We start from the raw sequence: 23,524 nt of genomic DNA, 5'->3' as shown, positions 1-23,524 counted from the left end.
TAAACAAAAAATCCAGAATCGGTGTCTGGAAATCCAAAACCTGTATTCTACGCATCTAAAGAAATTCATGCATACAAGGAGTTTAAAATGTCACTCGAAGAATTTATTACAATTCCTTTTCAGTTCCTCAAGCTGCTAGCTAGACAAAAAAAAATAAGAAAATTCTAGTGTTAACAATTCCTGTCTAGAACTCTAGATCTTTTAATATTACATTACCAGATGGATCTTTCTGATAACAACAAGTAGAGCTACGCCTTCTATTCCCCATTTTACCTAAGCCTACTGAGCCACATCTGTACTGCACAAAAAGGAACAGGACAACAGAGGGCATACTAGAAACACAAGTAGTCAGCTTCTGAAAACTAAGCTGCATTGCTGCAGAAGTGCTCGAACGCTAAATTATCATCTCTCAGCCATCACTTTTGATTGACTCTGTGTTAGATGCCTTCAAGGGTTCGGCATCAGGATTGCTATTAAGGTCATCTGCTCCAGACTCTTGTCCCTGATATTTCTTAAGTTTCTCCTGCATGGATACCACAATGTTTAAAATTATGGTATTTAAAAAAAACGAAGTTGTGGGTGTTAAAAAAAAGAAGGAACAGAACTATATACATTAGTCTTATCCTAGAAGGAATAATTAACAATTATTAGTGGTAGTGTACTTAGTCGATGAAAGCATTAAAATTTTAAAAACAAATATTGGGAAAACAGGGATAAACTAGTTCAATATCCTTGGCCGCTCATTTTTCATGGCCCTTATAACAAATGGATGTCATTAATGCATTTCTAAATGATAATCTACAGGGGAAAATGTCGAAGGAATTCAATCCTAGTGTATTTATTCCTAGTAAGTGAAGGTGCAGACTTAAGAAATTGATCTATGGTTTGCACATTCATGGCCCTTATAACAAATGGATGTCATTAATGCATTTCTAAATGATAATCTACAGGGGAAAATGTCTAAGGAATTCAATCCTAGTGTATTTATTCCTAGTAAGTGAAGGTGCAGACTTAAGAAATTGATCTATGGTTTGCACACCTTCACTCCTAGCGTATCTATTCCTAGAAGCAAAGGTGTGCAGACTTAAGAAATTAATTGATGGTTTGAAACAATATTCAAGAGCCTGGTTTGACAGATTTAAATGAGTTATTTAAAAGGTGAGGTTAATACAATACACACTGAACATTCTCTTGATGAAAAGGGATGGTGGCTCTATTAACCCTCTTGGTTTTTTCTATTAATAACTTGTTATCCTGAAGAGCAAATACCCAAAATCTCCAATATGCAATACCAAGCTAAGAATTTGAGATCAAGGATCCAATACTCAGGTATTTCTTGGGAATAGAGGTTGAGATTATGGAAGGACATCATCACTTCTTAAACAAAGTATGCCTCAGATATCTAAGGAGACAAGTAAACTTGGAGCTAAGCCAAATGACATGCCTATAGATCCTAATCATAAGAGCCATGTGAATGATAACGATGAGAAAACAGATAAGGAGATGTATCTAGCAATATGTTGGCAAACTTTTATATCTTTTCGTTTTTATCAATTCTGTTATATCTTTGCATAGCATGACCGGATATATCTTATGCAGTTAGCTGCAGTTAGCACGGTTGATCACCATATGCATCAACCTAGACAAGGGGTTGATCATTTCTAGCCTCACCTGGCCTAACCCACAATATATGCATATATTATATATGTAGTATATATACATATGTGACATGTATTTTATTTTATATTATATTACATAAATATTGTAATATGGCATATATGGTATATATTATATATAATATTTTACGTACAAAGTAAAAGTTATATTTTATACACACGTTAGGTGGAATATAATAATATAAAAATATTATATACATTCAATATGATATATTTAAAGCTATAAGCCCCAAATGGCCAAAACCTAGCATGGGTGCAGCTAAGCCCACCTGGCAACATACACATCTAATATGTAATTTTGTGATAATCAAGTAGTAATAAATATCCACAACAATCATGTTGAACATGACATACAAAACATATAGAAGCAGACACTTCCATACATTAAAGGGTTACCAATAGAGAGGTTTGCTCACCATATGTGAAAATGTAATATTCATACCTAGCTTGAAGGGGAGTGTTAAGAGGTGCCATCAGGAGCCATAATTGCCTTTCCATCTTTGTACCAATGGAGGGTTAAGTTGTAATTGTACTTTTTTTCGATAAGTAGGGCAAAGTTGTAATTGTCCCACGTTAGTATAACGTAAATGAGAACCATGCCCAATAATAAGGCCTCTCGTTCTCAAATTTCTTCTTCCTCTTCTCCTCTTCTTCGTCCCTCCACAAACCCATCACAAAATACTTGGCAGTTCACAGGTTAATACACCATAATCAATGTACAAGGCATAGTTGTCAAGGCGATGCCTAAGCGACAAGGCGCCCTTGGAGGCTCGCCTCGCCCAGTTGCCAAGCATTTTGTATATTTTCTTATAAAATACTTTTATGTTGTTACTTTTCTTCGTCCCTCCACAAACCCATCACAAAATACTTGGCAGTTCACAGGTTAATACACCATAATCAATGTACAAGGCATAGTTGTCAAGGCGATGCCTAAGCGACAAGGCGCCCTTGGAGGCTCGCCTCGCCCAGTTGCCAAGCATTTTGTATATTTTCTTATAAAATACTTTTATGTTGTTACTTTTTTGAAATTATAATTATAAAATAGATGTCATTAAACAAAAATATTCATTTTTTATGTTTATAAACTAATTTCTTTTTATTATTTTCTTATTTGTCAAATCAACACATTTCTTCCTCCACATTTCTAATCAACACATTTCTTCTTCTTCCACCTTTTCTTTTCTTCTTTTACTATAACAAAAATAGGGGTTCAGTCCCCATTTTTTTTTTCTTTTCTTTCTTTTTCTTCTCATAAATATGTTGATTTTCTAGACTTAAACATGAAGTTTATAATTTTCTTATGAAAATTATGGATAGTTAGTTATTAAAAATGGTTATGGAACCTAGGGAACTACCCAAGGAGGCAAGGATATGTATTTTTTACTTTAAAAAATCCATCACCTAGGCAACACCTAGGCAACCTAGCCTCGCCTTGGCGCCTTGAAAACTATGGTTGGTAAGGTCTCCTGCTGGCCGTTGTTTAGCCCTTCAAAAGAAATTAAAAAAAAAACAGTAAAAAAGTCGTAGAACCTACCTTTCCAACTTTGAAATGAGCTGCTTCATTCACTTCTGATTAATTTTATTCAGTTTCTATACCTCTTATCAGGTTCTCTCTCATATTCACTTCTTTTAATTGGACAAATGCCAACTTATGCCACATTCATTATAGTAGGCACAACCAAATTTTTTTTCTTCCCTTTTTCTGGGGGGTGTAAGAAAACAATTGGTCAAACAAACAGATAAAACCTAGGATAAGTGATAGATATTAACATGACAGTTTCTCACTGCAGAGATTTCAGGACCTCAAAACTTAATCTTTCCCATCAAAGAAAAAGTAAATCAAAACCACAGAAGAAACTCACAGTAAGAGAGGCATTCTCAGATGCTAGTTTCTCACATTCCTCCCGTAAACGTTCCAATTCTTCTCTAAGTGTACTGTTCTCCTCTTTTAATGTCTCCACACGGTGGGCAAGTTCTTCACACTCAGCCTGGGCACAGGTGAAAATTATTATTAATAGAAAAGTATCCATGTTAAATTAAAAAAGCATAAACTATATAGCCACATTCCAACAATAATGTAAGAAACACAAAAGCAAAGCATCCGGCTATTTAATGGTTTGCAAGCAGTAAAGTATGGCTGACTGGCAGTGTATACTAAATAAGATAATTTTTCATACTAATGGTACAGAACATACTTAGATTGAGAAAGAACATAACATAAAGAAACTTCTACCTGTTTCCTGAGCCTTGAGCGCCGTGCTGATTCCCTGTTTGACTGTTTCCTCCGTTGCCTCTTAAGCTCTCTTTCATCCTGAGACAAAAAGTAACAACCTCAGAAACATGAATTCAAAGCGAAAAACAACCCAGAAGGAGGGCACACCTGTAACCAAGCTTCGGGATTTCCATCTCGAGATCCAATTTGATTTGAGGAAACTATGGCTGTTGAAGCAGGAATGACAGGGAGCTTCGCCCTAGTTGTAGCACTAGAGGAGGGTGCAGCTGCTCCCCAGTAGTCCATGCCAATGTTTAAGTTTGTTGTTGGACCAGATACAGCAGCTGGTGGCATTGCCATAACCATACTTTGGTTCAACATAGCCTGAGCCGGAGGTGTCCGTGTAACCCTGCTTGACATACTGCACGCAGTGCTTCCATTCTGGGTCCCAGCTGCAACTCACACAATCACATACAGTACTCAGAATAAAATTTTACAGCAAAGGAAAAGCATTAATATATCAGCAGGTCTTGAAGCTAAAAATTTACCATCAGCAGAACCTTGTTCACCAGATGGCTTTTGGTGAGAACCCTGTAGCAATTTAAACAGATGAGTATTGTGTATTTCTTGTTAGAAAACAGCAGAAGAAAAGTACTTTCTAGTTCACCAAGGAGATGATACTAGATCATGGGAACACCCGGCCACTTTTCATCAAGTACCAGTTTTATCTTTACTACATTTTCCTATCTTGTTCTTCCAAATTTCCTAATTTTACACCCTATACTCCAATAGGTTTTCACATGCCTACTTTTCCCCATCTCATTTGCCTACTCTCTCTTCACTCAAAAATATTTGCTTCAACTATTTACACTGTTAGAGATCCTAATGAATACAAGCTCTTCATTGCTAACCGAGCACAGGAAATGCTATGTCAAAATAACAGCATGCACTGCCAAAGACTACATTACCACAGGTAGAATATAGCTTCCCATGCCTCATTTTGTGTGTTATTGTTATTGGGGAGGCAGGGAGGCAGAGCTGTGCATCAAGGATCAGGAAACTTAATATCATCTGATATACTTTTGTCTTATCATAATGTGCTCACTGCTCAATCATGTCATTGAAGGAGACATCCAAGATGAATAGAAACACAGTTCAGGAATGTGTCCAAGTTAACACTTTTTTTTCCAGAGGTTTCATATTGTTTTAATTGAGTACTTATATTTCACAAAAGTGTTCTGTTTATTCTCAGAAAAGTTGCTTCTTAGTTAGTATCAGTGGGTGAATACTATATTGACCAATGGGCCATTGCTTGGTGAAAAGGTGAAGGCTCAGGCTGACAAGCATGAGAACACAAGCATGGTACCATTTTTTTCTTTTTCATTTACCAACTCTGTTACATAAGAGTAATTTTGAACTAAATGGCATTGGCCTGATCTTAAAAGAGAGCTATATTTTAATGGTACCAAATATGAATTTTGATGGCAGCATAGTTTTCAAGGCGCCAAGGCAAGGCTAGGCAACAGGGGGAGAGCCTTGTCGCCTAGTCGCCTAGGCAATGGATTTTTTAAAGTAAAAACATGTATCCTAGGGTAGTTCCCTAGGTTCCATAATCACATTTCCTTAATAACTATCCATAATTTTCATAAGAAAAGTATAAACTTCATGTTGAAGTATAGAAAATCAATATATTCCAACATATTCATGAGAAGAAAAATAAAAAAGAAAAGAAAATTCAAAAAATATAGGGGCTGAACCCCTATTTCTGTTATAGGAAAAGAAGAAAAGAAAAGGTGGAAAAAGAAGAAGAAATCAGTATATAAACACACAAAATTAGTAAAGAAAAAGAAGAAAATGTATTGATTGGACAACATTTTATTTTCTTCCTCACTTATTGGTTTGGGTTTTGAAGTCTTCGAGGGTTCAATACAGCATTTAGCAATGTTTATGTTGATTAAACCCTAACAAATAAGAAAAAAATAAAAAGAAATTAGTAATATAAACACAAAATGAATATTTTAGTTTAAAAATGTCTATTTTATAATTATAAACAAAAAAATTAAGAATATAAAAGTTTTTTATAACACGCTATGGAAAACTGCTTGGCGATTAGGCGAGGCATTGTCGCCTAGGCATCGCCTTGACAACTATGAATGGCGGACCAGCAAACAAATGGCTGAATTACCTTCTTTGGAAACCTAAAGTAAGGTTTCTATGAATATCCAAAAGAAAACAAGGATTGTTGGATGGGTTGTAGATAAGGTTTCAAGGCTTAAATAGCAGCAATTGGATGTTGTACGCAAGTAAACCTAGAGGAGTAAAAAGTAATGGTGAAATAAAGGGGGAATAATGTTTTGAGAATGATGATTTTTTTTTCTTTTGATGTGTTTTTTTATGAAAAAGGATTTTATTAATTCAACAATTCAAGCTAATACAAACATCACCTGGAGCAGCGTAAGTGTTGAGAACGATGACTTTATCACATGGTAATTCACCTTGTTTGGTTTTAATACTTGGTTTAAATATAACTGGCAAATAGAGCTGGACAAAAGAGTGCTTAAAACTTTAAGGAAAATCAGGGGAACTACGTCCAAGCTGTGTTGTTTATGGATTGCATAAACCAAATAACAAATATGACCAAAAAAGAAAGGAACATATAGAGGGAAGAAGAAAAATAAGAGAGATAGAAGGAAGATATTGAGGATCTTCCTCATTGCATAGCTTCTCACTATATGAGCTATACTTGCACAGGTTTTCGGAGTTAGTCTAATGCAAAATCTTAATTTTCCTCGGAAAAAGAAAAATAAGAGAGATGAAAGGAATGATTTGATAACGTAGAAAAGAATTAAGAAAAAATTAAAAAAACACTAACCTGAAAGGCTGAAGTTAATAATTGAGACCCAATAAATAAAGCCCAACAAGCACAAAAGAAGCATACTATGGAATAGCAAATACTCTAGCTAAGCAAGGGGTTTCAAGGGACCACTTACTCTGGACTCAGGTGTAATCTGGTGTTGAGTTCTAGGAGAGGCCACACCTTGCACCTCCCGGGTGGATATTTCTAACGTTGTTTTCAGTATTAATAAAATTTTCTTACTATTTATTAAAAAAATATATATATTAATTATTGAATTGAGATACAGCCTAATAGAGTCAGCACCATTAGGTTTCCCTAGGAATTGGCACCAGACAGCATAATGCAAGAAACAATTCATAATCCATCCATCATCTCAAAACTCAAAAGAATTTCTACAGAGATATTCTTAGATAAATATTGTAACTTCTTGAGACCTAAAAGGCACTTATTTACCTAATAAATAAACTAAACATAGAAATATTTGCTAACAAAGAAAAAACATCCAAATCTAATTCTTCATCATCATCTAAGCCTTATCCCAACTATATGGAATCAGCTACATGAATCCTGTTTTGCCATTCCATTCTGTTTAGTGTCATATCCATCGTTAAATTATAAGAGCTTTGAACATTTTTTACTACTTTAACCCATATCCTTTATGGTCTGCCCCATGCCCTTCTAGACCTTTCAACTTCCGACAGATCACTTCTAACCAAATTCTATCTCAATATCTATCAATTCTTAAAGATGCAATTAATCATTTACTTGATTTGATTAAGAGAATCACTACTCAACATACAAGACCCACTAGAGACTTTGTCAGACTTTTTAAATGGCCCTAGATTCATCAGCTTATGGTCCAAGTAAGCAACTTATCGGGCTTAAGCTTGCTGGTGCAACATTCTAAGCCCATGAAATTTAGCTGAATTTACATCCATTTGTGGAAACCAAATTGCTATTCCATCTTGACAATCACATTAAATCCCATAAGTAGAAAGATAAAGGAATGGATTTGGCTTACTTCTCTTGGATTTTAGACCCCCACATCAATCTTATATTCAGGTCTATCCAATTTCAGACAGGCTATAGTCAGCCACACTTTTAACTCTTGAAACCCCCTTCCAAAGTATGCAACTCTTTGGAGAATTAGAATGAAAAAAAAGGAAAAAAGAAAGCCTTTCTATCAGCACTAAAGAAAGCAAATAGAATCTTCTACCAAGCGAATGAAAGAGAAATAAAGCTAAGACCAGCTCAAGACAGCGACAAAAATAGGTAAATTTGACATCTTTCTTGGTGTTCAAATTTGTTATTATAGCTGGCATTCCAATCTGCAATACTAACCACTTTGAAATGGTATCTAAAGTAAACACCTTGTTTTGATAAGAAACTATCTCAAGTCCACACCTTTATTAACCACATTTCATCCAGGGGTGATCATTTCCAACCTGACCCAGCCCACAAATTTCCAGGTTCTTGACATAAATTTTATGTTCAATCCCAAATGACTCTCACATAAACTGGACCAGGCCTGAGCCCAATACTTCTATGTATGTATGTCTCCAAGCACGCATGCTTCTAGGCCCAGCCCAAAATTTCTAGTCCAGGCCTGGATGCCTTGCGGTCCCAGCCCAAGCTCATGCAGGGCTAGGCCTGGCCACTGAGCTTATATTCCAGAATTCAGACCTGGTGTGTTGGCAGGGCCAGGGCTTTCATGAAGCCCCTTATACCAGAAACATGGCTCGGCCCGCCCATGATCATCCCTACTCTCATTTCTCCCATATTGAGTGTATAGGATGTTCCATTTATGCGCTTTTTTTATGAATGATAATAAATTTATTAATTCAGAAGCAGATTTAGAGTGAGTTCATACAACATCCCAGGGAGAGGCGCAAGCTGCAGCCCCTCCTTGAATCTTACAAGTAAACTAGGAAAGAAAAGCAAAAATCACAACTGACCCCAAAACAATTCTTCCCTATTTACCCCTTGCTTGTCTAACACATCTGACAAAGTATGTGCTGATCTCCCCACCCACTGTACAGTGACCAACATATTCCTTGTCAACCAACTACTTCTTCATTTCACTCTTGTAACGCCACATAGCCTCTTCAGGATTTTTCAACCAACCCACCACCACTTTGGAATCCTCCTCGATTGTTAGGTGTTGTACCCCCAGCTGGTTTGCAAATTGCACCCCTTGTACAGCAGCTAAAAGTTCTGCCCTAATGGAGTCCCCAATTCCCAAGGGACCTGAGTAGAGCAACAAAATCTCTCCCTTCTCAATGCTCAAAGCACCCCCCATTCTGGATAATCCTGGATTACCCATGCTACTTCTATCAAAGTTCAACTTCAGTAAGCCTTCGGATGGAGGAGACCAGCTTGTAATTGATTTGTCCTTTAGAGATGAACACCTCATTACTGCTGACAAATTTCTCCAAAGGTCATTAAAGGAGAATTGATGAAAGACTTCCAAGGTCTTCAGCCAAGGTATTGCCCTATTTAACACACAGTCTTTCAATTACTAACTGCTCCTTTCCTTTTCTTGAAAAATTCTAATATTCCTTTCTTCCCAAAGAGTCCAAATCAAGGCAGCACGAGCACATCTCCACATAATTCTCCCTATTGTTGTAGGCCAATAAAAGGTAGAAAGGTTGAAGAGCATGAACTTCTGCTGGTAGACTCCAACTACTCCCAAACAACGAAAGTAGCAAAGCCCAAAGATCTGCAGAAAAGGGACAAGATATTAATAGGTGGTAACAATCCTCACCGCGAACTCTACAGAGGATACACCAATTAGGAGAAATACAAAGGAAAGGTCTTCTCTTTTATAGGTTATCTAGAGTGTTTACTTTCCTTTAAAGATGTGTCTCCTACCCAAATATGCTCCCAAAAAATGAACAGTGCTGCCAGAACAAACTTCATACCAGATAAAATTAAAGAATTGAGGAAGGGTGTTATGAATGGCCTTCCAAGGTGCTGCTAGGTTAGCTTGCCTTGATACACCAGCATCCCATCCATTCTCTGACCTCCCATGAATGCTTCCCACCTCCTCATGCCACAATCTCTCTCTTTCCAATAACCATCACCACAACCATTTCCCTAACAGAGCTTGATTTTTTCCAGTTACCCTCCCAAGTCCCAAACCCCCTTCTTTTTTACTTCTGCACACAATTTCCCAATTAACCAAGTGATCCTTTTTTTCTTGTCCCGGCTCCCATAAAAATCTCCCATCAACTTCTCCAGTTTCCTAGCTTCCCTAACTGGTATCCTAAAAACAGACAAAAAATAGGTAGGCAAGTTAGGCAAGGTAGCTCTTATTAGGGTAATTCTCCCTCCTAAAGAGACATAATTCCTCTTCCATGAGGCTAATCTCTTGTCAAACTTTTCTATCACTGGGGTCCAAAATCTACTCTCCCTAGGATTTGCCCCTAAAGGAAGCACCAAGTATGATATAGGCCAAGCAGAGGTGGAACACTCAAGACACTCAGCAATAGTCTCGACCTCCCCTACCTCTAAATTTATACTCGCTATGCAGCTCTTTTCCAAATTTAGTCTCAAATTAGAAATACTTTCAAATCCTTTGATTAGCTCCTTTAGGTTTGCTACATTTTCGCTAAAACCTCCTTCACAAAAGATCATTAGGTCATTTGCAATCTGAAGGTGGGTGACGGGGACTTGGTGTCTCCCTATTCTCCAATCCCTAATGGCATCTTCACTGCTAGCCTTAGTAATGATCCTACTAATCACATCAGCTACCAAGGTAAAAAGGAAGGGTGAGAGTAGATCTCCTTGCCTAACACCCCTGCAAGCTGGAAAAAAGTCCCTCACCAACAGTCTTGAAAAAACCCATTGTAAAGCCATCTAGACCTGGAGCCTTGGATCTATCCATTAGAAAGACAGCTTTCTTAACCTCTTCTTCCTCGAAATCCCTTTCCAGTCACCTTGCCACTCCGTCATCAATTCTTGGTCATTCCACCCCTTCCACGACTACTCTCTCACTCAAAGGTCTTCTATAAATCAATTTGAAGTGGTCCACAAATTTTCTGGCTATGTCATCCTGGTTGGTAATCACCTCCTCTCCTATCTCTAGATTGGTCACAAGATTCTTTCTTCGTCTCCCATTTGCCAAAACATGGAAAAATCTAGTGTTCCCATCACCTTCCTTAATCCACTTGTGTCTAGATTTTTGTCTCCAACCAATTTCTTCCCTCAGTAACACCTCTTCCAAATCCTTTTTCAATTGTCTTCTTAACACTCTGTCCTCCTCAGTCAACCCATTTTCAGATTCCTTTACATCCAAGTTTTCTATTTGAGAGATTAGGCATAATTTTTGCTCCTCAATTCTACCAAAATGATCTCTATTCCACTCTTTTATTTTGGCTCTCAACCTTTTTAATCTTATGAAACTTGACCCCCTTCCATCTTACCCCCCTCTCCTCCTCACCCCATCATTTTTTTTTTTATCAATAACACTTTCATTAATTCATTAGTAGAAAATTTACAAGTGGAAGACAAACACACTTATCTTCCAAGAGTCACAGAACTTCAAGAAAGGAAAGAAGAAAATACAAAGATACAAGGACACTAACATTACAACTTAGCCCACAACAAGGAATCCCTTTCTGCCCCTTGTTTTGCTAAACTGTCAGCTAGGGAATTAGCTGATCTCTTAATCCAACATGTCTTAACTTCCATCTCCCGCACCAGCCATTTGAATTTCCTCTTCTCATTGTTATACTTCCAAAGATCATTTTGTTCTTTGGTCAGCCACCCTATCACCACCTCTGAATCCCCTTCAATTATAAGTTTCTTGATGTTCAATTCCTTAGCTTTTTGGGCTCCTTCCATAATTGCACATATCTCAGCTCTAAGGGAGTCACCCACTCCAATTGGGCCTGAGAACATAGCAGAGATGACCCCATTTTCATCTCTAAAAACACCCCCGATCCCTGATTGTCCCGGGTTTCCCCTACTGCATCCATCAAAGTTTAATTTCAAGAATCCACTAGGTGGGGGGTCCAAGCCACACTCCTCACCCCACCATTCCTTCACTCTTTTCACAAAATCTGGATGGGTAAGCCACATATTTTCGAATCTAAAAGGTTTGGGTCCTATAGGAGAAAACTCAGTACCTATCTGGATAGGACAGTGATCGGAAGTGACCCTAGGTAACGCTCTAGCAACCAAGTTTTCCAAACTATTTTCCCAGGCAAGGTTAAATAAGAACCTATCCAACTTCGAACACAAAGGGGTTTCCTGAAGGTTGGACCAAGTATAATTGGCTTGCAACAGAGATATTTCCTTCAATTCACATTCTTCAATAAAATCATTAAATTTCCTCATGCTTGTTTTAATTACCTGTTGGGGATTACTAATTTCTTCAAAGAATCTAATGACATTAAAATCCCCACCCAAGCACCAAGGGCCATCCCATAGCCCCTTAATTGCATATAGTTCCTCCCACATCTCATTCCTATCTCTATAGGAATTAGGGCCATAAACATTGGTTAAGACCCATACACACCTATTCTCTACATTCTTACACTTAATGGAAACTGAGAATCTGCCTATCAATTCTTCCACTACTTCCACCACATCCTCCACAGTGTTACGATCCCCCCCGAGGCTCCCCAAGAAGGAGACGAGCTCCAACCTAAACCTCTAGACCTCCAAAAACTCCTCACCCATCTCCAATCTAATTCCATCATTTTGGATTCTTGTAACAGCACAATATCGGGTTTTTCCCTTCGGAGTAGGTCTTTGATCACCCTTCTCTTTCTTGCACTCCCTAACCCTCTTACATTCCAACTAATAATTTTCATCGAGACAAAATAGCAAAAAAACCCATGAAAAGGCCATAATCTCCTCATTTTAGGCCCTTCTTCCTATCCCCTCTACCACTAAATTCTAAATCCCCCTCAATGTCTGAAATTAGCCTTTCCACTTCAGATCTTTTTTTCTTCTTTGTTCCTTCCCCCCCCCCTTCCTAATACAACAATCATCCTTTTTCTTTTCTCCATCCTTTCCAGCCAATGTCTGAGGAAGAAATTTACCCTGCTCACACTTATTTTGGCTATAGCATCTCTCTAAGAATCCTTCCTTTTTTAGTTCCTCCATCATTGTACAGATCAACTCCCAAATTTTGTCTGCCTCCCCCTTACTACTTCCTTCCATCACCCTCTCTCCTCCTTCCACTATCACCCTCTCTCTTGCATCAGAACCTCCTGGATGGGAAGCTGGAATATCTGTTATAGGCATAGCAAACAAATCAGTACCTAAAAAAAGAATTGACACCCATACCTGGTAGGACGGGGGTAGGACTAGAATCACTAAATTTGAGTTGTTGACAGGCGACAAATGGTTTTAAGGCCTTTCCCCTTTTTGGACAAAGTTGTGAAGTAGACATAGTGAAAGAATCACTTCCTGACGGCCTACCCACTTGGAAAACCTTTCTCTGTGTTTCTGACACTGGAATACCCGCATCCATCCTCACGGCCGATTCTTGTCCCTCTCCACCAACATCCTGTAATTAGACGCCTCCGAATGGGCTTGAACATGGTTATAGGCCCGCAGGCTTAAACTCGAGCAAAAAATCCCAGCCCGCAATAAATTCGAGTCGGGCTCGGGTTTTGTCAAAATAGCCCGACCCGAGCCCGGCCCGGCCCGACCTAAACCTAGACCTAAAAAACCCTAATCGAATAGCCCCATCTTTTTATTATCTCTTTGCCTCTTTCCCTCTTCTTTTTTCCAGCCGAACCCTTCTTCTCCAACCTCCACATCCTCCACACTCCACAATGAGGCGGTGAACGTTCACCGACGCAATAACTCCGGACAAAATTTATTAGGTCGGGCTTCGGGCTTTTTATCAGGCCCGGGATAGGGCCCAAGTTATAGGCCCGTAGGTCAGGCCGGGCTCGGGCCTAGCATATTTTCATTAATGGGGACTAAAAGCCCGGCCTGAGCCTGACCCGGCCCGGCCCATGAACAGGTCTACCTGTAATTCATTAGACTCAGGGTCAGCTCCCTCAACGAAGGGAAGAGGAGTTCTCACAACTTTAGGACCATTTTCTTCACCATTTCTAGTCTTCCTGACACCTGCCTCTTCAATCTCTTCCACTAAAAACAACAGCTCTGTATGCAAACTTTCTATTTCAAGTAAATCATTGTTGCTTTTCGGAGACAGACTTCCCAAACTTAAAAGTTTCGTCTCTATCAGAATCGTCACTACTGTTTTGTTCACTCAACCAATCTTCAAACCCTGTTCTGTTCAAATCACTAGGCTTCAGGTATCTCGGGTTGCGCCTATCCGGTGAGAGACGATTCACCAGGTTGGATGGGACCCACTGTAGAGAGCCTCGAGACTGAGAGTCTTGAGATTTTGCGCCTAAACTGTTCGATTGAAAGGAGGGATTCGGGGTAGAAGAAGATAGACGCTTAATCTCATCTATCAACTCATCCCTCCTCCCAGTCACGTGCTTACTTAAAGGGTCCCTTGGCCCATCTGTCTTGTAATGGGCCTTGGGCTCAAAACTTGTAATATAAGAACCCAGCTTTAAAACCTTTACTTGAGTTGCCTTCTCCGGCCTAACAGAAAAGGGATCCACTCGACTGGGCCCATTTTCTGAGTCTTTTCCTCCCACGTGACCTCTTAACAAGTCATCCCCCCTGTTTTAATGGTCGAACCAGCAACCCTCCCTGTCTAAGGTTGTTGGTTCAGCCCTCTCCCTTTAAACATTGGTATATTTTTGTCTATTTCCCCTTACACCACCTGCACAAAAGATCTACCATTTGTCATAGCCTTTTCTTGCTTTCTACAAGTTTGACCTTCCATCTACCCCAAAGCTTTTTGGCTTCCTAGAATTTGTTGGCCCTTTTTAGTGAAACATTCCTTCCCATTTGAATTAACCAATCTCACAAGTCCACATAATGCTTCTTCTTCTTCCTCCTCCCCTCCTACCAAACGAGCCTCCTTCCACAGCCCTGCTTCAATGGAGGATGCTGGCCACACAGAGACAAAACTCCCCTCTGTTCGTACCTCTACCTTTCGTGGAATATCTTCTGGCTTCACACCACTTAGCAAGATTGCTACTGAATAAAGATCACCCCAGAAAACTCCTTTCAAGGTTCCTCCACACAACACTGCTATAGACTCTGCTACTTCTTGTTTCCACAAATGAAATGGCAAGCCTATTACACACACCACCACACCATCTTCGACAAATAAATCCGTGGAGTTGGATGTTGGATTCCATTTAAAGACTGAATGATCCGAAATCAGCCTAAATATTGATAGCTGATATTTCCAATTCATTCTCTACTGGATCTAGGAGGGCTTTACAGTTACCGAAGGGGGTTACTATGAAGACACTCTTCAGCTTCAACCTGGTTGCCAGTAAGTCAGCTACCCTCCTCCAATCATTAACCTTTTCCTTGGCTTGTATCACAAACTTACTATCCACTCCTCTCTCTAGACCTCCCACCATTCTGTATTGGCCTTTTGTTTTTGCCATGACCACTGGCCCTTGTTCTACCCTACTGTTGCTGAGATATGCCTTTTCCTCCCTTAAGGAGGCTTTTTTATCATTTGCTACTCTTTGAGCTAAAAATTCTTTGAGCAACCAGTCAACTTCCCCTTGGCTCTGTTTTCCTGCTGGTAGACACACCAGTTGCCTTCGTCCCTTACCAAAAAATTCAGACAAAGCTATGAAGAAGCCTTTTCTATTCCTCTTACATTCAACAACATATCTTCTCCCTTCTAATGTACTAAAATCCTGCCAGTTTATCTGCTTACCATTTGAACAAGTTCCAGCTATGAACTCTCTTAGCCACTCGATCACTTCTAATCCTTCCAGCAATATTGTACCCTTTTTCGCTTCCCTTACCTTCAGGCTTACCTTCCCCTTGATTCTCATCTCTTCGAACAGGAAATTTTTTGCTTCTATCTTCAAGGATCTCCTCCACTGACCTGCCTGCACGAACTCCATTCCCTTGCCTTCTTGAAAACTAATCAAGAGGCATTCTTCTGTTCTTCATAAACTTACCTAAATGCAAAAGGCTTCAAAGGGTAGGGAGTAGGAAACCTGGAGAATTCAGTTTTCTTGGGCCCATTTCCATTTATGCTCTTTTTATCTAAATAAAATCAGCACCTTTTGGATTGTCACCATGACATCTGCACTAGTGTTTATTTGATAATATTTTTTATGAATGCATCATTAAATAAATGCAACCAGTTAGACAAATGATTATAATTTTTTTCCTATCTAATTCACAGGGGACAGTTGACAATGATTAACAATTATTTTACAGTTCTTTTTTTGATAAGTAAAGAGTCATTTTACAATTTGCACGTGCCAAGCCAAACTAGTACTCTAAAAACATGAAAGCTCAAATTCCTCACATGAAATATTACATCAAGCGAGGAATCTTACATAAGAATATTGTTAGAAAAATAAAAAGACTGCAAATATGCAATATCTTATCAAGTTTATCCCTTCTGTTAGATTCACATTAAATACAGAGAATAGAACTTGTCAATTTCTCAGAGCAGCTTGATGAAACTTCATAATACTCACATTTTGGGAATTGGCATCACTTCCTTCACTAGAACCATCACTCCCACTTTCAGCACTGCAAACCATTGGTCCGGACTAAATAAAAATTCATTCTGACAAGTTTCAAAATAATTTAGAACATTTGCAAGAACTCAGAGCTGTTTTACCTCTGTGATAAGCCACCATTAGCAGATGCTCCAGATGTTTTCCCTGTGTCATTCTTGCTTGCAAGCATATCCAAGTTTGCTGAGCTTCCTTTTGATCTCCTTACAGGAATCTTGCTCTTATGTTCACTAGGTTTACCATCAGCAGCCCCAGGAACCTGAAATATGCCACAATCTTTTCATTTGTATGTCATGTTGAGTTTGCACAAAATAGAAAATTAAATAGTGACTTATGCTAAAGAGAACTATTTAATGGTTTTGAACTTTTGAAGGCACTTTCTAGTGGACATTGACAATATGAAATAAACATATACAATTCAATCCAGTATTTATGAAATTAACCAAGAGAATAACCTAAATTCTGGAGAATCAGAGGCACTATTATAATGGAGAACTGGTAATTGACAATATGTCCCCCAAACCCCCAGTACACAGAAAAGGTGTCAAATACTCACAGAAGCTTCAGCCATTCCATTTGGGGAAGGCACTGCATAGGGGCCATATGGATGGGATCCCTGCAAAGATGTACAAAGAAATGAAGATGAGATGGAGAAATGATGATCAAGAAGGGTGTGAACAGATTAGATGGTACATAACTCTAATGGAAGAATGTCATTAGATGGCATAACTCCTAAAATTTCAAGATTAAAAGGCAGAAAAAAGAAGCATGGAACAATGGCAGGAAGTACCGGAGGGATGGATGGATGGGCATATACTCCCCCGTGTGTATACATGGTAACATATGGTGGTGGCGGTGTGCCATATGGAGGGATTATGTGCTGCAGGGAGAAGAAGTGTTACAGGAACTCCACAATTAAAGAAAAACACATCCAGCCTAGGACTTCCAAGTTCCAATGTGACACTAACCCAAGTTAAGGTTCAATCGAACCCCATCCCTGAACTTCTGTGTGCCAAGTTTGGTAATTCCAACACAGAACCTACCAAGTCCAATTATCAAAATAATAAATAAGGACATCTGAAATACCTGTCCCCACATGTATGGATGAGCTTGAGGACTGGATGCAACAGGAGAATGGAAAAACCCAGGTGGGGGAATCGGAGGGGTTCCAGCAGAATTATAATAAGCCTACACGCCAGTAAAGCATATGCTATAGGATTGAAGGAAACTTCAACTAGAAAACAGAAAAGGCAAAAATAGAAATGGCAATACAAGTTAAGACCCTTATCACCTGAAATGAAGCCCAATCAGGGAATACAGTGGCAGTACTGCTAGCAGGAGGCTGCTCCTGAACAACCAAAAATAATAACAATGATTACAAAACAACAAAAGGAAATTCAACTGCATAAACTTGTGAATGACAAATTGTGCTAACTCATGCAGACCTGTGCTGAAGATGACTTTGGTGTCTTTGTTGGAGTATCAGTCTCAGCATTCCCCATGTTTGTAAGGTTGAACAATGCTTTACATGTCACCCATACTTATTACTAATAAGCAGAAAGTATACCTGAAAATTGACCCAATAAATGTGAAAAAGAACCAAACATCTGAAACAAACTTCATGAACGGAGAAAATTGATGGCTTTTTATGCCAGAAAAGAGGTATTTATTAACAATTGCAAAATATTGAAGAAAACATTCTGTTACCATTTTTTTATCACTGGTGAATGATTTGCCAATATGAGAATCCAAAAGAAGCACAATAATTCATAACATGAGCCAGGAAGATAGAAGCAACTCAACTCAACAAGACTTATCCCGTAAAACAAACATCACAAAATTCCTAAATGCAAGGGCAAGCAAAAGAATAGAGATGCAATTCTAAAACTTTTTTTTGATAAATTGCAATTCTAATTTCTAAAACATATTAATTAAGGTCACCTATTGGATAAAATCTTTGGAAGCATTTAATTTTACCACGGATGGCATTCTTAGAAACTAGTTGATTGTGGCCTCCCCTACAGCAAAAAGGATAAAGCTTCACCACAATGGAACCCTCTTACAGAGAGAAACATAAATCAGATGGATGTAGCCTTGGCAACCCAGGTTTTTCTAGAGTTGAAGGAGTCTTCGGAAATAGGGAAGGAAACATATTATCACTCTATTCAGGCCCCATTGGCGTAGGTGATTCCATAAGGGTAGAATTAAAGGCTGTCTTGCAGAGTCTAACATTGACCAAATTTCTTAACTTTAAGATATTTTGGTAGAAGGAAATTCAGAAATAACCAATGCCTGGATTAAGTATTTTAGAGCAGGATCTTGGAGATATAGACATATGCTAAGGGAAACTGTTACATTCTCAGTGGAAATTGGAACACAATACAAGTGGACTGCAAAGTCGGCCAGCTCCTTAGCAGATGGACTGGCAAAACCCCAGGTCAACAGGAATCAAATGTCTTGGGTACTATATTAAATGGGAAAGGGGATTTGTGTAATCTATGGAAAGTTGGCTGACACTAACAACCCAAAAAGGACTGCAAGACACTTAACCTTTGTAATTATCTAAATTCAAATTACTAAATTGTTTTCACTATTACCAATAAAGAAACAACACAAAATTCATAAAAATAAATAAAAAACTATATCAAGTAGCCACCCAGCTGATGACCAGTTAGTGTTTTCTTTCCAAATAGAAAATGACTGTTAGATACAACATTCTTGGCTACCCAGCTTGGCTTTTGTTACTAATAAATAAAAATGTATTACATGGATACCTCAAAAAGAGTGCCATACCTGTGTCGGACACATTGGACACAACACAACACTTGATGGAACACTTCTCTGTTGAATTTGTAATACAAGTAAAGAACCTCAAACTCTAGGAGATAGGATAAAATTTTAGCATGAATTACTTATTTGTTATACTGATAATTTAGTATAATCAGTTTTTTTTTTAAAGAAGGTAAAGGTATATTAATAGTGTTTTGGTAAGTAATAAAGTACATTAATATTATAAAGAAGTAAAAAAATCACGTACAACAAGATGCTGTACACAGGGATTATACAAAATCTGCCCTTGCAGCACTATACCCCTAGACCCTGCTTTACAAAAAGAGTATCATGTACAAAAAAAGAATTATAACCTATACTTTTAACCAGCTTATGACCAGCAAGGAAAACATTTTTTTGGATAATTAGCAAAGAAAACATTTTCCCAAAATCTTTTGGAAAACAGAATCAATAGAGCTGCTTTTGTTCTTAAATGGGCATTTCTTTCATGCCATATGCACCAAAAAACCGCAGCAGGATATTCCAGGACAGCTTTCCTTTTTTTACTCAAACCTTCTACCCTCCAACCCTTACAAACTCCACTGATCCTAATCGGCAGCTTTTCACTTCAAACAGACTCCATCAATTATATATTATTTTAATTGTTTTTGTGTGTTTGCATTGATTTATGGTTTTTTTTATTTGTAACTGAGGTTTTCTTTATAGAATAATACATATATGTGTGTATGATAAAATGCCAAGTATCCAAATACTGTAGGTTATCTATGCTACCTGTTCCATATTCCTTTTACTTTTTAAATTACATTGTCAAACATTTCCCCTAGGAATGATCCCCTAATATAAGAGGAATGATCCCCTAATATAAGGGTCTTCTCTTTACACCTAGTTTAGCCAATACATCTTCCATATAGTCACGTGATCTCTGAACCCAAATGAATCCAACTTCCCAATCTCTAGCTAGATTCCTGATTTTTCTCAGAATGCATTATATTGTCATGCTCCCACATCATTGCTTTTGAGCCACCACAGTATGACCTTTGGATCCCCCTCTACTAGTCTAGCAGCTGATTATAGTTGAGGTCTCTTCTTATTCTTAATCTTTGGAGTACATCCAACAGTTTGTTCTTATTGAGTTACTCCACCCTATAGGTCCTGAAAATAATGCTGCAACTATGCCCATTAATGTATCTAAATACAACCTAAATGTCTGGTTGTCCAGTATTTTCCATACTGCACCCATCAAAGTTCAACTTGGGATTATTTGCTAGAGGAGGTGACCAAGTTGGAAATACCAAACTATTGGCAGGGGATGAAGATGATGAATATCTTGCCAGCTTGGCAGCCTCTTTTTTTATTGATTAGATTAAAAAAACATATACAACAAGAAATTGTGGGCAGAAGGATAAGCCCGAGAGAAGAAAACCACTAATTACAAACCAGCCCAGAATAAGCTCGGCAACCTCTTATCATATCATCCTTCAAAAAGGCTTGAAAAAAGGTAGGGTTTTCGCCCAATAAGCCACCTTTACCATGATACTCCCAATCAATGATTCCCTAGTTTGAGCAACTTCATTGAAAATTCAAGCATTGCTTTCCTTTCAAACTGACGAACTGCATTGATTATTGCTTTAACACTATAGAGATTTTCTTTTCCAATAATTATTCCATTACTCAAACAACATTAAAATGTAATACCGAAACTAAGGCTTAAAGGTTAAAGTGTACAAAGTCCCCAAATCCTATTTTTTGGGGGCTAACCAAGACCAAGTCCAACCTTCTAAAGCACTGTTCGCATGGCTCTCTGTTATCAATAGTAAAATATTCTGACCTCCTCCCCAAGAATCAAGACAAGTGCATTTTGATCATCTCAGAAAATATCAACTTCTATTACATCCTCAATCCTTCATGTATATGTATCAAGTATGACAAAGCACATTGAAAAGTGTAATAATAAATAAACCAACAACCATACCCCCATATATGTGTCTGATCATTTGAAGAGGAGCATAGTATAGTCAACTATAGCATATAATCATTATCTCACACACTTAAGAATATTCAACATTGCTGTATCCTATAAATTCAGCATACTTAATTACAAACTACAATGTATCTTCAAAAGCCTCTTAGTTTTATTTGCTTTAGTGATGTTTGGGGGCATGCTACCTCCCCGTCTTCTGTAGCCCTTTTCTGTTTTATCAAAGAACAGTATCTTATCAACTCAAACTTTAGCATCATCACATCTGAAACTTAAAAGGATTGATTCCTCACGAACTAGCAGGAGACCTTACCAACCAGCCGGTTGGCACCTTGCTTGTTTCTTTGTACTGTTCCTCATGCCTAATTGGGCAGATCAGGTTTTCCTCTTGATTATTAATAAAATATGTTAATTTTTATCAAACAATATCCCAAAATTTGTGCTCAAGTAGCATACCCCCTACACAGTAAGCTCCTTCTCTCCCAATAAGATTTTTGGCCACGATGCTCCTATTATCTTCAAAAATATTACATATTTTACAAAGCTGATATTAAGTCCAACATATCCAAAGGTCAAAGAAAATAAAATTTTGAGCAGCAAGTAGTTTGATATTACCCTGATTTCCGACACAAGAGTATACAACAAATTCATGACAACAGAGATAAACTCATCATGGAAAAATGGTTTGGACTAGCTGATTTTCCATACCATAGTCAGTTCGTTGGTTCATGTTAGAGGTGCATCTTGGAACAGATTGAGTTGAGCATTTATTAAACTTTAAATATAAAACCAATCTATAGGTTCCATGTTTTGGAAGGTGAGAAGGTCAACATAATTCCTTTTCTTCTAAACATTATTCATAGTGTTTTCAAACGTGAAGACCTAAAACATGAGGTACAAACCAGAATGCTAGAGGCATAAGCCTCTGGAGCATGGGTTCTCAGTTATTAAATTCCATTTACAATTTCTAACAGCAAAAAATCGTACTCAAATATACTACAGAAAATCAAATTATGACACCATCCTTGAACTCTTGTTCCAATAACCAAGTTCTCAAGGTACAAGTCCCAATTCCCAAATCACATTTAAATAAACAAAAGACAACACCATTCGTGTAAGGTATATGAGAATCATAGAAAAAGAACGCTCGAAGTACCAGTACGCCACAATAAGAACTTATGTAAACCACTAAATTAACCAAAATTAAGAGCAAACAATTTTTTTTTTTTGTTCAATTTCAAGTGAAGCATAAATTCTAAGTACTAATTTACTAACACTTACTTCGCTTCTACTTCTCGCAAGTAAAACTCTAATTTTTATAAAACATTAGGGCTGGGGAGGAGCCCCTATTTTCCTGAATGAGCAGAAAAGGCCGGAAAGGAAGGGGTGAAACCCCCCTTGTTCTCTGAGAACAACCTGAAGAAGAGGATGTCAACCCCTTTCTTCCATCTATAACAGAAAAGAAGAAGAGTTGTTTTGTTACTTGACTGAGAAGAACCTGTAATAGTTGCTCCCCCACATTGTTTGCAGTCGCTCCTCACCGTTCTCCCACCAATATTTGCTTCTTCTCAGTCAAGTAGCAAGCCCTAATATTCGGTGAGAAGAAGAATAATAAAAATAAAGGCGGAAACCCTGTTTTCTGAGAACTCCAAGAAGAAAAGCTCAGTCCCTTTTCCTCTCTGTAACAGAAGACAAAAAACCCTTGCAGCCCAAAAGAATTTTTAAAAAAAATACAGTACCTGCAACGGTCGCCCCACCACGTCCTCTAGATCTCTCTCTCTCTCTCTCTCTCTCTCTCGCTTCTTCTCAGTAAGGGAGCAAAGCAAGCCCTAAACCTCGTTGGTGTTTCGAGAACGGGAGACGAACCGGTCGTTTTACTCTGAGAGTTTTTTGTTGTAAAAGGAGCGTTTGCACAAATACGGTGGATTGTGTGCGAAAAGAGGAGACCTCGCAGAGACAACAATACAGTGTAACTGCACCGAAATCTAACCGTATGACGTGCCCATGAGTCAAAGGCCACGTGTATTCTCAGTGGAGCCCATGAACATAAAGCCACAATCTCACACATCAGACGGTTCATTTGCTCTGATACAAATAGTTTTCTTTGCATACTGCTCTAACATTACTCTTCTTTTTTATAAGGGATTTTCGCTCATCGGAGATTCCATGTAACGGGAGTATCATAAAATGTTACTCCCGTATTAATGAAAGGTTGAAAAACGGAATTTGAATTACTTTTCAGTTTCTCGCATGGAATTCAAAAGTCAATCCACATTCCACACGCAGAATAAAATTTGCAATGGGATTTGACACGATCCATTTGTTTGTAATTTCATTTGCACTTTTGAGTTTAATTCACGTTTTGCAAACAAATGAAGTAAGGCCCAAAGTGCAAATGAA

The 23,524-nt window shown here is 38.2% G+C and overlaps 1 protein-coding gene across 7 annotated transcripts; it reads right to left on the bottom strand.

Moving 5' to 3' along the window:
- LOC104607278 (bZIP transcription factor 1-B-like) lies at positions 1 to 23,190 on the bottom strand. Of its 7 annotated transcripts, none has more exons than XM_010272889.3 (14): positions 22,864 to 23,008; positions 22,608 to 22,710; positions 17,802 to 17,923; positions 17,648 to 17,704; positions 17,443 to 17,544; positions 17,147 to 17,236; positions 16,913 to 16,972; positions 16,461 to 16,615; positions 16,315 to 16,369; positions 4,437 to 4,479; positions 4,057 to 4,340; positions 3,910 to 3,987; positions 3,539 to 3,664; positions 1 to 523 (listed from the first exon to the last, which is right to left on the bottom strand). In XM_010272889.3, exons 3-14 carry the CDS (start codon positions 17,856 to 17,858, stop codon positions 410 to 412), a joined length of 1,221 nt encoding a protein of 406 aa, XP_010271191.1. In that variant the 5' UTR covers positions 17,859 to 17,923; positions 22,608 to 22,710; positions 22,864 to 23,008; the 3' UTR covers positions 1 to 409. The 7 variants fall into 7 exon arrangements, with proteins under 7 accessions (XP_010271191.1, XP_010271190.1, XP_010271189.1 ...); XM_010272888.3 differs by having other exon boundaries at positions 22,623 to 22,710; XM_010272887.3 differs by lacking the exon at positions 22,608 to 22,710 and having other exon boundaries at positions 22,864 to 23,190.
- Positions 23,191 to 23,524: the final 334 nt, after the last annotated feature.

The sequence above is a fragment of the Nelumbo nucifera genome, chromosome 4, assembly GCF_055504915.1.
Source record: "Nelumbo nucifera cultivar China Antique chromosome 4, China Antique-T2T, whole genome shotgun sequence".
NCBI lineage: Eukaryota > Viridiplantae > Streptophyta > Magnoliopsida > Proteales > Nelumbonaceae > Nelumbo > Nelumbo nucifera.
Note: the sequence above shows the minus strand (reverse complement) of the source record. Positions and strands in the feature narration are given on the sequence as shown.

What these genes read in the sequence shown, in the direction of transcription:
- LOC104607278 (XM_010272887.3), bottom strand. Translation starts at nt 17,858, where the DNA reads ATGGGGAATGCTGAGACTGATACTCCAACAAAGACACCAAAGTCATCT. An exon ending in GCTCAAGGCTCAGGAAACAG is followed by an intron (nt 3,665 to 3,909) that starts GTAGAAGTTTCT and finishes ACCTGTGCCCAG; the next exon opens with GCTGAGTGTGAAGAACTTGC. An exon ending in CTGAGAATGCCTCTCTTACT is followed by an intron (nt 524 to 3,538) that starts GTGAGTTTCTTC and finishes GTATCCATGCAG; the next exon opens with GAGAAACTTAAGAAATATCA.